Source organism: Apus apus, chromosome 5, assembly GCF_020740795.1.
Source record: "Apus apus isolate bApuApu2 chromosome 5, bApuApu2.pri.cur, whole genome shotgun sequence".
NCBI classification, from domain to species: domain Eukaryota; kingdom Metazoa; phylum Chordata; class Aves; order Apodiformes; family Apodidae; genus Apus; species Apus apus.
This window is the reverse complement of record NC_067286.1, coordinates 11303953-11317567: the sequence shown is the minus strand read 5'-3', so window position 1 is coordinate 11317567 and position 13615 is coordinate 11303953. Positions and strand designations below refer to the sequence as shown.

The 13615-nt window shown below is 35.9% G+C and overlaps 1 protein-coding gene and 1 non-coding gene across 2 annotated transcripts in view; both read left to right on the top strand.

Annotated features, from left to right (window-relative positions):
• The window catches only part of IPO7 (importin 7), a 38992-nt gene that overhangs the window by 20727 nt on the left and 4650 nt on the right, over window positions 1-13615 (top strand). Inside the window, exons 9-24 of the mRNA XM_051621086.1 lie at window positions 638-772; window positions 1298-1397; window positions 2463-2539; window positions 2851-2967; window positions 3731-3820; window positions 4278-4443; window positions 5120-5280; window positions 6031-6159; window positions 7793-7859; window positions 7938-8063; window positions 8378-8475; window positions 9834-9929; window positions 10897-11117; window positions 11212-11417; window positions 12598-12804; window positions 13171-13287. Coding sequence (XP_051477046.1) covers window positions 638-772; window positions 1298-1397; window positions 2463-2539; window positions 2851-2967; window positions 3731-3820; window positions 4278-4443; window positions 5120-5280; window positions 6031-6159; window positions 7793-7859; window positions 7938-8063; window positions 8378-8475; window positions 9834-9929; window positions 10897-11117; window positions 11212-11417; window positions 12598-12804; window positions 13171-13287 — 2113 coding nt within the window. The remainder of the gene's footprint in view (window positions 1-637; window positions 773-1297; window positions 1398-2462; window positions 2540-2850; window positions 2968-3730; window positions 3821-4277; window positions 4444-5119; window positions 5281-6030; window positions 6160-7792; window positions 7860-7937; window positions 8064-8377; window positions 8476-9833; window positions 9930-10896; window positions 11118-11211; window positions 11418-12597; window positions 12805-13170; window positions 13288-13615) is intronic.
• Window positions 3953-4134, top strand: LOC127386133 (small nucleolar RNA SNORA23). Its single transcript, XR_007889823.1, has one exon. It is a non-coding gene; the product is annotated as a small nucleolar RNA SNORA23 (small nucleolar RNA).

The following is a 13615-nucleotide window of genomic DNA, read 5'->3' as shown; positions in this document are numbered from 1 at the left end:
TGTGAGACAAGGAAGCTCCCAAACTTTCCCATGAGCTAGAATTTAATTACTAGTAATGTCCATTTCATGTCCTTATTTGTGGAGAACCTTGGATTTTAATAAATGTAAATCTCTGTGAATAGTTCTGAATTGTGACATGATGAGGACAATTGAGGCCAGAAGACCAAAGGGGGAGGCTGATTTGTCAATCTTCTTATTTTTCATACTGTGTCATTGCTGTAAGGCTGTGCTTAGGCAAGAATCAGTTGCATGTGTGAGTGTAGAGTATTTTACCAATCCAGTGTTTGGGCATTAATTTCTGTCCCCAAAGAGTGGCAAGGTGGAATAATAAACCTCAGAGGGAAAGGTCCCCTGGGCTATGTTGATGAACTACCATGTATGTTTTGTCTTATTAAAGGATTGTATTTTTTAAAAGATGTGCAGCCCATGATATGAGTGGCAAATGACCTCATAAAATTAACAATGATATTTAGTAGAATGATTAGTCAGTACCCACTTTTGTCTAATGGATAACCAGGGTTTTTTTTTTTGTTGGTTTTAGAGGGGCTCTTATGTAGCTTGTGAGGGAGGGTAGAATAATTCTGGTGAAAGTGGTTTGTGCTCAGTATAAGCTCTTGATGAGATCTTATTTTTCTAGGTGTTGCTGAAGGTGTTGTATCAATACAAGGAAAAGCAGTACATGGCTCCTAGAGTTCTGCAGCAAACACTGAATTACATCAATCAAGGAGTGTCACATGCAGTCACCTGGAAGAATCTGAAACCTCATATTCAAGTAAACATTTTTGGGGTTTAATACTTCGATGACTCAGTAGTATATTAGTCAGTCTTTTGTACACTTTCTCTAGCCTTGCTAGAATTCAAGTTTAAGGGACCTCTGTTATGAATTGCTGGTGGAAAGAGTTGATGCCTGTTTGATGAAGCCTAGATAGGCGAACGAAGCTAGATAGTTGCCTTCTTTTCCTGTTACTCCTTTGTGCTTTAATATCTTAAGGATTACAACGTCACACAGCAACACAACACATTTGGAGATGGTGGTAACTACTCAATTTATGGCATTGAATCTCCATATACCATTATCCAAAGCAAATCTAATATCTTGAGCCGTATTGCAGCTCAGCCTTAAATGGTGGATTTTTTGTAAGGTAGCACAGAAAATCCACTGTGTCCAAGTAGTTTTAGAATGTAACTATTTTATGTAAGAAGTGGCAGGATGGACAAAAAACTGTGAAATACAGAACACAATACAGAGATTGATTTAGTAGTGCTAGCCTGTTTTCAACTGTTTTTATTATTGCAGGGAATCATCCAAGATGTTATTTTTCCATTGATGTGCTATACAGATGCTGATGAAGAGCTTTGGCAAGAAGATCCCTATGAATATATTCGCATGAAATTTGGTGAGAATTTGAAATCTACTCATGTTAAAATACAGCTTCACACAAGGATGGGATTTTTTTGTAGTTTTATGTGAAAATAGAAATTACTGAATCCTTGAAGGAAAAAAAAAGAAACATTTGTATTACCCAAATAATATAACATAATTAACTTTTGGATATATTGGTGGAAATGACAAGTAACATATCATAGTCAACAGTGGCACACATGTTTCTGCACTTGAATAAGTAGCTAATTTAGATAGTTAGAAAGTTTTTGTTACAAGTCAAACAGTCTGGGTCTTGCTGACAATAATTGCTTAAGTTTAATGTAATTAAAATTTTATGCTTTTAAAGAGATAACATTTCAAGGCCCTTGAGTTTTTATAATCTTAACAAATTTCACACATGGCACAGCTGAGAGCAGATTTACCAGAATGGTAAAGGAAATATAATGAAGTAAGCCCAGCGTTCCAGACTTGGCTAATTTCACCTCCTATGCCTTGCTGCTTTGTTGCTGGGGTTTATGTTAAGTCTATGCAGTCCTTTCAGGCTGGGGAAGCAAGAATATACTTCAGACTTCCTGAACAGACTTTTCCCTCCACTAGGATGGATAGAACAAGGAAACTTGATGAGTTTGGGAGTTTCTTATCCCTCAGGTCAGAGGCAGACCTGTAGACAGGTTTTATGCAAGTTTCTGATTATGCTCTTCTGCAGAGCAATAAGAGACTGAGCATTTTAAACTCATAATCAGTTGTGTGTTTGCCTGTACAGCAAATAATATGTCAAAAACTGATGGCTGTGTCTGCTTGTACTGTTACACAACACTTACCAGAAGAATAAGGAAGACTACAATTTTGTATTAGATATGTAGAGCCAGTGATCACGGAATAGGCGAAACACACGTATTGGGAATTTCCAACCTTGTGTTACTGTTGTTTAGTTTTGAAATATCTGTAGTAAGAAAGCATGATTAACTAAGTGTGCAAAAAAATGGTTGCTCTTCTGTATTAAATCATTAGATTGCATTAAGATCATGAACTGTAGTAATGGACAAAAATTAATGTCTGATACCTGTTTACTTAATAGATGTGTTTGAAGACTTCATTTCTCCAACAACTGCTGCTCAGACATTGCTGTTTACATCATGTAGTAAAAGGAAAGAGGTAAGCTATTCAAGGACTTTACTTGGATAGAATGTTAGCTAGATTTAGTTTATATTGTCTCCATTTGCTGAAAGAACTATTACTACTAAAAGTTTCATATCATGGTACACAAAAATGTATAATTTATCTCAGGTTTATTTTCCACTGCTCCATTGGTGATTTTTGTATTTGCCACTTCACGTAGGACACAAAACATCTAAATTCCAGACTTACCTCCAGGAGCAGGTTATTAGAAGTTTAAGCATTTCAGAGCACTGATAATGGTTCCTGAGATGATTGAAGTGTTTTTACTAACTTTACATGTGATCTAGGTCTTGCAGAAGACAATGGGCTTTTGTTATCAGATCCTTACGGAGCCAAATGCTGACCCTCGTAAGAAAGATGGTGCTTTACATATGATCGGTTCTTTGGCTGAAATTCTCCTAAAAGTAAGCATAACAAAACTGGCCTTTCTTTGGGTTCATTTTTATTTCCCTCCTTTCATTTATTTCACATAAAGTGTCTTAGAAGAAATGAGAACAGGACTTGGAGTTTACATGTTTCTGAATCGCTGCCAGTTTTTCTTTTAAGCTGTTGAACTTAATTGTTTTGGTTTTCTTGTCAACTTAATTACACAAGTTTTATTAGGTCGTGTTCAAGGTCAGATTATTGTTTAAAGTTTCTTTAAGCTCTCTTTTAGTAAGAATTTCTGCACCATTTCCTGTGCTACACTTAACTACGATCCCTTTTTTATGGAAGGAAGAAAGGAAGGAAAAAAATCCATCTAGTGAGAGGATTATTTTTCTGTGTATATAGAGTGAAAAGAAAGTAAAATTAGCGACCTTGCTTAATTATTATGGTAGTGAAAAATACGCAAGGCATGGACTTGTTTTTGGACCACAGCTCAGAGAAGTTTCTCTGACCACTTTTGCTTTTGATACCAAAGTAATGCACTGTCAAGCAAAAAAATGTCAAAAAATGACAGGAAAAAAGTGTCACTATTTTGACTCGAGATTATGAAAGTGTAAGGATCCAAATGTAATTACTTATATGGAATTTCATTGTTGTTTAGTGGACTTTAATAACAGCAGAAGTTAAAAGTCTGAGGGTTTTGTTACATTGTTCACACTTTTAAATGTGACTTTTTTACTGGATTAGAAATGCTTTTTTATATAAAGTTTTAAACTGATGTTTCTATTTGTATTCTGACAGAAGAAGATATATAAAGATCAGATGGAATATATGTTACAGAATCATGTGTTTCCTCTCTTCAGTAGTGAGCTGGGTTACATGAGAGCACGGGTAAGAAAGTGGCTGATTTACCATTAAGATACACCATCTCGTTCCAACTGAAAAGTTCAGGAATATTCTAAGAGTTTAGTATACATCTTTATATGTGATTATAGATGGCTACTGTGTATTTTCAAAATGGCTGCAGAATTGTGTGCATAGTTTTCCATCTGTGTCTGGTGGTACAGTCTGTTTGTGTTTTGCATTTAGACTGTACTGCTCACACAAAACCTGTGGCCAAAGATGAACTTGAGATCATAGTACTGGTCTAGTGATGTCTGAAAGACAACCCTCCCACTGGCCAGCCTCCACTCTCTCAAACATCTTAATATTTTAAAAACTTTAAAGTCTCTATTCAGCAGTAGTTTTACTTCATATTTAATAATTTCTGAAGGTTGTGTGTATACGAGTAGTTGATAATCCTGTTGGTGAGTTTTGTAACTGAATTTGTTCAATGTCTTTTTTTCAGGCTTGTTGGGTTCTTCATTATTTTTGTGAAGTCAAATTTAAGAGTGACCAGAACCTCCAGACAGCTTTAGAACTCACAAGACGGTGTCTGATAGATGACAGGGAAATGCCTGTGAAAGTGGAAGCTGCAATAGCACTTCAAGTTCTGATCAGTAACCAAGAGAAAGGTAGCTCTCTTTTCTTAATGCTACAGCAAGCTTTGAAGGGAATAAGCATTAATATTATGATGTTCAGGGAGACTGGTTCTCTTCTTTCCTGATGTTAACTTACTTCTTGCAATTGTAATTTGTAATCATTTATTGTACTTTTCCAGCTGGAAAATTGTATATTTTTGGTAAATAAAATTACCACAATTTCATGGTACAATCCAGTTTTCCAACACCTAATCATTGAATCAATAATAGGGTGGCACTGTGAGCATATCTATCTCAGCATATATTCCTTCATGGTAAAATTCAGTGTTTTTTTTAAAAAGTTGTCTTTATCCTGGCAGACTTTATGTTGCTTAGTATTCTTGAAGCTGGAATGTAGGCTACAAACCTAGGCTCATTGGACAAAAATGTGTATGTACCCATTCCCGTTCAATTAAAATTTGCATTGATAAGTCATCTTGTATTCCATAAAGGCTGTAGAACTCTCGTTTTCATACATCAATTGTGATCCTCTTGGTTTACATTCTTATTTAAAAAATTGTTCTGAGTGTTAGTATTGCTATAATTGTGTACTGCCGATGGTTTTGGCAGATGAATGCTGAAGCACTAAAGAGTAATAAAATATATATAGACTTTTGTATACTGTAGTTTTGTAAGAATGCAAACTCAAATATTTTCACTTGTATTTCAGCTAAAGAATATATTACTCCATTCATCAGACCTGTAATGCAAGCTTTACTTCATATTATAAGAGAGACTGAAAATGATGATCTTACTAATGTGATTCAGAAGATGATCTGTGAATATAGTGAAGAAGTTACCCCAATTGCAGTAGAAATGACACAGCATTTGGTAAGACTTTCTGGTGACTTAGGAGGATGTTTAATATGCAGAAGACTGGTATTTTAAATTAAGAGAGTTGTCCATCAGTCAATAGCTGTTATTACTCTGGTTGGCTTAAATGCATTGATGCATAATTATTTTTTTCTACAGAGAGACAGTTTCTTCTCAAAAGTGCCTTCATAACTTGAACTAATTGGAAATTTCTTAAGAATGATGTTTTTTCTTCTGATGGTGTTAATAATGATTTTTAATAGCACATGTAAGTTGAATCTGCAGTAGATACTCAGAGCCTTGAATGGCCACATCCTGCAAGTTGTACTAATGGTTTCAAAAGCAGAGGTCAGCTTTGTGCTTCCCTATGCTAAGGACGTTGCTTTGGAGTTAGAACTGAATTGTTTGCATGTCCTCTCTGGGAATGCCTGCAAAGTGATCCAGTCTGCTTTAGCTGCCAGTTAAGTCTTGTGTCAGAAAAACTTAGTTGTAGAAGATGTATTATTTGGCATGGAAAGTAATGTCATTTATATATCTTTATTGATGGATGGATAAAGGATGACAGCTCAAATGGCTTAATATTCAAATGTTATCAATCTTGAAAACAAACTCTTGAATGGAATGGTCACATTCTAATATTCACATGTTTTCTTAGCAGAAGTCCTCCTTAAAATTTTGTAGAATACCAGATTTGCACAATTGTTCTTCATCTCCAAGCATGTCCTCGTTAAATGACATATTTATGCATTGTTTTGCTGTTGCACACAGGCAATGACATTTAACCAGGTCATCCAGACTGGACCGGATGAAGAGGGCAGTGATGACAAAGCAGTGACAGCAATGGGAATCTTGAATACCATTGATACACTTCTCAGCGTAGTTGAAGATCACAAGGAAGTAAGTAACAATTACTACAAAGCTGGTATGTATTGTCTAAGACACTGAAAGTCTTGTGTAGTTCCAGTGTTCCTGACGTTTTTTCCTGAAAAACTTGTCCTTTCAGCCAAAAATACCTTAAAACAGAAAACAGTGAAGTACTTCCCATGCAACAAAGTTGTAACAGAGTAGGTCACATTTCTAACACAATAGGTGGAGTAATAGAGCATAAATGTTGCCACAGTGTTTTCCATAAGAATCCAGGTTCTTGTTCAAATAGGTGGAAGCAACTTTTCTCTAACAGATGGAACTCATGTCAGCTCAGCTGAAAAAACCCATCTGATTTGATGAGCTCTGCCCTTCAAAGAAACCAGATAAAACTTCAGTTAGCTTTGAACATCAACTCTGCTCACTTAGCTTGATCTCTGCAAAAAAAATCAATGTCTGTAAATACAGCTGTTGTGGCTTGTTTATTGATTTTATTTTTTTTGCCCTGCCTAATCTGCACAGTAGAATTCTCCAGTGTGATGACAGCTTTTGTTACTTAGTTTGAATGCACTAACTTCTGTCCAGAGTACAACTTGTTAAAAAGATGCTGTTGCTGATTAAAATCCTTCTTGACAAAGTCAGCTACTGTTTTCTGATAGATAAATAAATGAGAGTTTTTTAGTGCTTGAACAGTTCAGTGATAAATTGTAATCTCAGGGCTCTGAAGACTTATGCAAAGGAAGCAGTATAACACAAATTTCGAATGCCCAAGGTTGGAATCCAGTGCTGCCATGCAGTGAACTAGTTTGGACCAGTTTGGCTCATTTACTTGGTAGAAATGCTCAGTACTGGTTGGTTTTTTTCATGTACTGTTTAGTGTCAGCAAATTCTTGCTACCTAAATGAAAAGTCTGTGTAGCAGGATGCTAGTCCTGAGGAACTCACATGTAAACATTGATCAGTAAACATTTATATTTAGAGACATCTCACACAGGGTGACCAGTGTTTGAGGAAATAAGGTATTTAACCTGTTAGTTTAAAATCCTGTTCTGCATAGCTAAGACCAAAAAGTCAGCCTTTATTTGTCCCTATGCAGGGTGTGTACCCTAAGCAGGTTAATGACTGATTTGTTACCTGTTCTATGGACTAATAAATACTAATGGGGAAAAGTATCTGAATCTGTAGACCAGCATTTAGACTGATTGTCCACCTACCATATGAACATCCTGAGCTAGGTTTGGGAAGTGGTTTGGTATTTACTTGTTTATTTTGTTTGTTGTGATATTACGTTTCTGGAACAGCTGATGCTTCCTGCAACTCCCATTGCTTACCTATTTGATATATACATTTACTTCCTGTGTTTTGATGGGACTGAACTGTTGCATAGAGTTACTGGCAGACTTTTCTTTTTAAAGGATATTCTATCATGAGGTTATTCCAACAGAATGTTCCAAAAATGCCTTGTATTAAAAGCTGTCTTACATATCCTTAGCTAAGAGTTCTACTTATACACATGTGATGCTCTAAAATGTGAGAAATTTTTAATTGTTTTTAGAAGACTATATTGTATAAATAGAATCTGCTTTTAGTAATTTTATTTTAAAACATGTTTAATTTCAACTCCGAAGTATTAAAAAAAAAAAGTCATAAATCTCCTTTTTTTTCAGATTACCCAGCAGCTGGAAGGGATCTGTTTGCAAGTGATCGGAACAGTTTTGCAGCAACATGTATTAGGTATCTGTACTTTTGTTGGCTTATTTTTTTAAGTTTATAGAATTGACATTAAATTTACCTAGATTCTGTTTGTTTTAGAGTTCTATGAGGAGATCTTTTCCTTGGCTCATAGTCTGACCTGTCAGCAAGTTTCTGCACAGATGTGGCAGCTTCTTCCTCTTGTTTTTGAAGTTTTTCAGCAGGATGGCTTTGATTATTTTACTGGTAAGTAATAAAAATCAATCAGTAAGCCAGTTGGTTTCATACATATGATTTCAACCATACAGTGAATTCCATCTTGATTGAAATGGTAGGAGACCACTGAAATTAGGTTACGCTTTAAGTGTTTTATTCTACTGTTGCTGCAACCAGACTTGTTTTGCTAAGGCATCTACGGCTAGATGCTTGTTTATATTGACAAACATTAAGTAAGAACTGTAATTAACTTATTAATACGTAGAATTCAACCTGATTTTAACAGGTTGTCTAATAAAACATGCAAACAGTGTCTAACTGTGGTCATTCTTCTTTTAATACAGACATGATGCCTCTCTTGCATAATTATGTTACTGTTGATACAGATACACTTCTGTCAGACACAAAATATCTCGAAATGATCTACAGCATGTGCAAGAAGGTAAGCAGCCTCCTTGGTGATCACAAAACCTGTGATCTCTGAAGAAATTCACTGTTAAACTGTGTACTTTTTTCCACAACAGCAGACTGTGAAACTGAAGAATTTTGATGTCTGCTCTTAAAGCATGATGCTATTTAATGTCCTCTGTGATTCCACAAATTATTAAGTTACTGCGGAGAAATTTAAAGGTCACCTAAAATTTCAGATACACCGTTTTGCTAAAAGGGAAAATTAAATTGTACACAACAAAAGCAGATTAAATGATCCAGGTTTTCTGCATGGGGGCACACAGGCATGCAAACCACACATATGCACATTGCAAATGGTAGATGGTTTCCTTTTTCCTGAGATTTGTAGCCTCACCGTGGCTAAGTGAGGCTACCACATAACCATATATATGTACACTGAAGGTCTTACATCTGTTACCTAAAACCAGTAGAGTATGGATGGGAAGTAGAGGGATAGGAATAGTTATTTTGCGAAGTTCATGCCAAGCCAGTGATGAAAGCTGGGAGCAGAATGCAGTTCTCACTCAGTCCGGTCACTTCTGGGCAGTGTTTCAGTTTTTAACTTAGCTTCTCGGTTCCTGTATCTTAGAGGTAGCTGTCAACCAGGCTTTCTTTATCCAGTCAATATGTAGAATACCAAGCTTTCCAGAATGTTAGCCCTGTGTGAGGAAATAAATACTCCTTTATAAGATGGTGTCAATGTTTTATTATCTCTTAAGAGTAATGTGTGGTGATTTCAGTTTTCCACTTCTGGGTGTCATATGTTGTATCAATAGAAGAACTATGGTGAACTCTAAGTTGCCCCTATCTGTGGTATTTCTTGACGAGTTCTTTTGAAGATGTTTAAATATTATAGTGAATATTTCTTGCCAGCCTCTATTTGAAAACAAGTTGCAACCAGGCTGATGAGGCTGATTGTAAATACTTGAACATTTCATAGATATATAAAAAGAAAACTATAACCTCATAGTAATTGGTGTTTTATTAGCTGAGCACAGTGAGTCTTTCTCAATGCATATCCCAAAATTCAGTACATTAATGCTCATGAAAATTTTTTGCTTTGTGTATGGAAATAAACCTTTGAAAATTGCAGTTGATGGTTATACAGTCACTGTTATTGCTCTGCATCCATACAGTTATTTGTATGCTTGGATTAGTTTTTACCCACATTCACCCATGTTTCAGTCTCTAGTTGTGATACTGAGCCATTGCTGTAGATTTGGCTGCTTCACTGATGGATATTTTTGCTTGAATTGTAATGGAGTGGGGACATTTATACCAGCTTTTCAATGCAAAGCAGTATATGGAAAATAATTCTTGAAGGGACCAACAGTAATTGTTATTTTTCAGGTCCTCACAGGAGTTGCTGGAGAAGATGCAGAATGTCATGCAGCAAAGCTGTTAGAAGTAATTATTCTTCAGTGTAAAGGACGTGGCATTGATCAGGTTGGTAACAACTTCAGTTGCTATAACTAATATTTAAAAGCTTATTTTCAAATGTGAATTGGTTATGTATTAACATGAGTTCTGAGAAGTTTGTGCAGTGTGACTAATCATGACTTCTACTTCAGTGTTACTCAATTAACAGCCCTGCAGGGATAGTTATTGCACACTTTGTCTCCAGAATTTAGGACACTATAAAACTTGTGTTTTTGTGAATCTGGAAGGGTACTGTTTTAGGAGCATCTTGGTTCTGAAAGTCAATTAATTATATTCTAAGTTAATTCTGGTGAATATTTCATTTAAATTATTCACTCTGTCAAGTTAATAGCCTTGAAGTAAGTAAGAATGAAAATTAAGGTCCTGGAGTCCCAGTTAATGTCATAGAGGAACTACAGACTTCATTATGCACCTATGGAAGCTGGAATTTGAAAGATGAATTTGTGTGTTTCTGCTGTGCACATAGCAAGCACTTTATAACAGCTTTTTAAATAATTTTTGTATGCTTATTAATAATTGTGGATATGGTTCCTGGAAACTTCAGTTTTTAATTTATTCACAGGAAAGTGTGGGATCTGCAATGAGACAACTACTTTGAATAGCTGTTTTTCTTGAGATGTCAGTAATATCTCCTGACTTTGTTGCGGATATTAAAAAAGGCAAAGTTGATATTTCTGGACTTCCTTGTGGACACATTTCCTCTATTTTTGTATTTTTAAATCACAAGATTATAGAACCAGGAGTTACACCTACTGTGCATGATGTCACAAAACCAGTATGCTTAAAGTAGATAAAATCTGTTCACCTTTTTATTTCATCTTCATATATGACTTATGCTGGCAATTAAAAATGGTTCCTATTTTATGCCTTCTGTATTTAGGTGCCAGACTGGCTTTATGCCATTTCTCAATTTTAGTATGAAATAGAGAACTACAAAATTTGTGATCACTGTGTCATGTTTCTCACTCTTCAGTGCATACCCTTGTTTGTGGAAGCTGCATTGGAAAGATTGACAAGAGAAGTGAAAACAAGCGAACTGCGAACAATGTGCCTCCAGGTTGCCATAGCTGCTTTGTATTACAATCCTCACTTACTACTAAATACATTGGAAAATCTTCGTTTCCCCAATAATGTGGAGCCTGTCACTAATCACTTCATAACACAGTGGCTTAATGATGTGGACTGTTTCTTGGGGTAAGTGTTTCTGCTTTTTCTCTGTGATACACCTCTGCTACCTGCTTGTAAATTGGAACAAAACTGGCAACTTTTGAATTATTCTGTTTTCTAGACTGCACGACAGAAAGATGTGTGTGCTTGGCTTGTGTGCCCTTATTGATCTGGAGCAAATACCACAGGTTTTAAATCAAGTTGCTGGCCAGATCCTGCCAGCTTTTATCCTTTTATTTAATGGATTGAAAAGAGCATATGCCTGTCATGCGGAGCATGAAAATGACAGTGATGATGATGATGAAGCTGAAGAAGATGAGGAAACAGGTATGGAAACTGAAATATTGCTGTTGCTTTGTATTTTTCCTTTTTTCTGTTTGAAAATCCTAGTTCCAGTGTGGAACTCTGAAGAGTGCCCTAATTCCAAACATCAAAAGCTGTGGTAGAGTACTTGGCATCTTTTAACAAGTTTCAAGTATACCTGACTTAGTATCCAGTCCCTCTTAAACTAACTTCCTAGGCTGAGTCTCTTTAAAGTCACATCAAGCTAGCTTCTGTGTGTGGATGCTGTCATTGCTGAAAGGAATTATTTCTAGGGCGTTTCCCATTTGAGTGAGGGTAAGTGTCAGTAGAAGGAGTTTCCAGGAATCCTCCTAATCCATTGTACAGTTTGGACTAACAATATTACAAATGGCCCCATGAGCTGCTGGTGTTTTAGCTGTGTCTTGAGAATGACAGTTCTTGTGATTTTAATTTTTTTTTCTTTCCCCTGCACTTATGTAATCTCAACTTCATCTGCCTTTCTAGATGCTTCTTCATACAGACATTTCACAAACTTTCACATCTTTTGCCATCTTTATATGAAGTTCAGAATTACCAACAACTTCCCCTGTACTTCTTTCTTCCTCCTTTCACTATACTCTGCTTAAGCTTTTAGTTCTTGTTCCCAGTTTTCTTTCCATCATCACTCTGGTGCCTTTGTGAGTGATTGTTTGGAATAGTTTTCCACACTCAAAGGGAGTATCTCTTGGTTTTCATCTGTCTACTTAAAAACTAGTTTCTTTTTGATCTCTGCTGTTGAATTCTGGACTCTAGACAATTGTCACTATGCTATTGTCATTCATACTATTACATTTTGTATTTCTTAAGCATTCTTTTCAACAGCTCCTTTGAATGTATCTTTGAAAGTGATTTTATCAAATTATTTCAAACTTTCTTTGGAACACAAGTATTCTCTCCTAAAAGTTTTACCAAGTGCTGTTCCAAACTATTGTATATATGTTTTTATATATGTATTTTTTTGTGAAAATGAAATTTGCCTTTACCATTTACACAGTTGATGTGAGGGAAGAGTGTCTGGGGGGACAGAACCATAGCACTAGGAGAGGAGTTAAAGGGCTTCCCCCTGTTACCAGTTCCATTGCTTGTTTTGCATAATCATCTACCTGAAGAGTTGTTCTTAATATTCTTGAGATAATATTTTGTGTGTGTGTGATATTTAACTCAGAGGAATTGGGGAGTGATGAAGATGACATTGATGAAGATGGTCAAGAATATCTAGAAATTCTAGCAAAACAGGCAGGTGAAGATGGAGATGATGAAGACTGGGAAGAAGATGATGCTGAAGAGACTGCTTTGGAAGGCTATTCCACAATTATTGATGATGAAGACAACCCTATTGATGAATATCAGATATTTAAAACAATTTTTCAGAGTAAGTAACTTTATTTCCTGGCCAACAAGTTATATTGTAACTTAATTTAGTGTATGCCATACACTAGTGTACACCATCAGCTAGAACCTTTTGAAAGCTTGAAAGCAGGCTTTTCAGTATGTGCTTTGAACAAGTTCTTTATTTGGAAAGAGAAAGCCAACATTAAGCTTTCAGAGCAGGGAAGGTGCTTGAATCAATATATGGTGGAAGAGGTCATAGGTTGCATTAGTGCTTTTACATGTCTTAAATTATGTAACCCTAGAAGAATGCTATTCTGATTTCAAACAGCAGTGAATTAGTAAGGTTTATGTTACGTAATGTTTTAATGAACACTCTCCTTTGGCTTGTGTTTCCTTTCTTGTGCAGCAATTCAGAATCGTAACCCTGTGTGGTACCAAGCCTTGACACAGGGTCTTAATGAAGAACAAAGAAAACAATTGCAAGACATAGCAACTCTGGCAGATCAGAGACGGGCAGCACATGGTATTTTTCCTCCTTTATACTATTAATTGCTTCTTTCACTGTTTGGATGCTGTTTATGTGTTTTAAGAAGCATAATACAGAAAATACCTATAAATCAAGCCTGATAATGTCTTCATCAAGGCAGGGTTGTTTTACACTCCAGCAATGTTTGAATTCTTTTTAAGGTTGTCAGGTCACAAAGCCTTAATGCACAAAACTGATGGCATACCACAGGTGTAAGAAGTGCTAGAAACAACTTAATGAAGTGGCCAAGTAAATCATATTTGTTATAATTGCTTTAATCTGAAAACAGTTGATTACCTGAAGGTGAATGAACTCTAGTTATGGT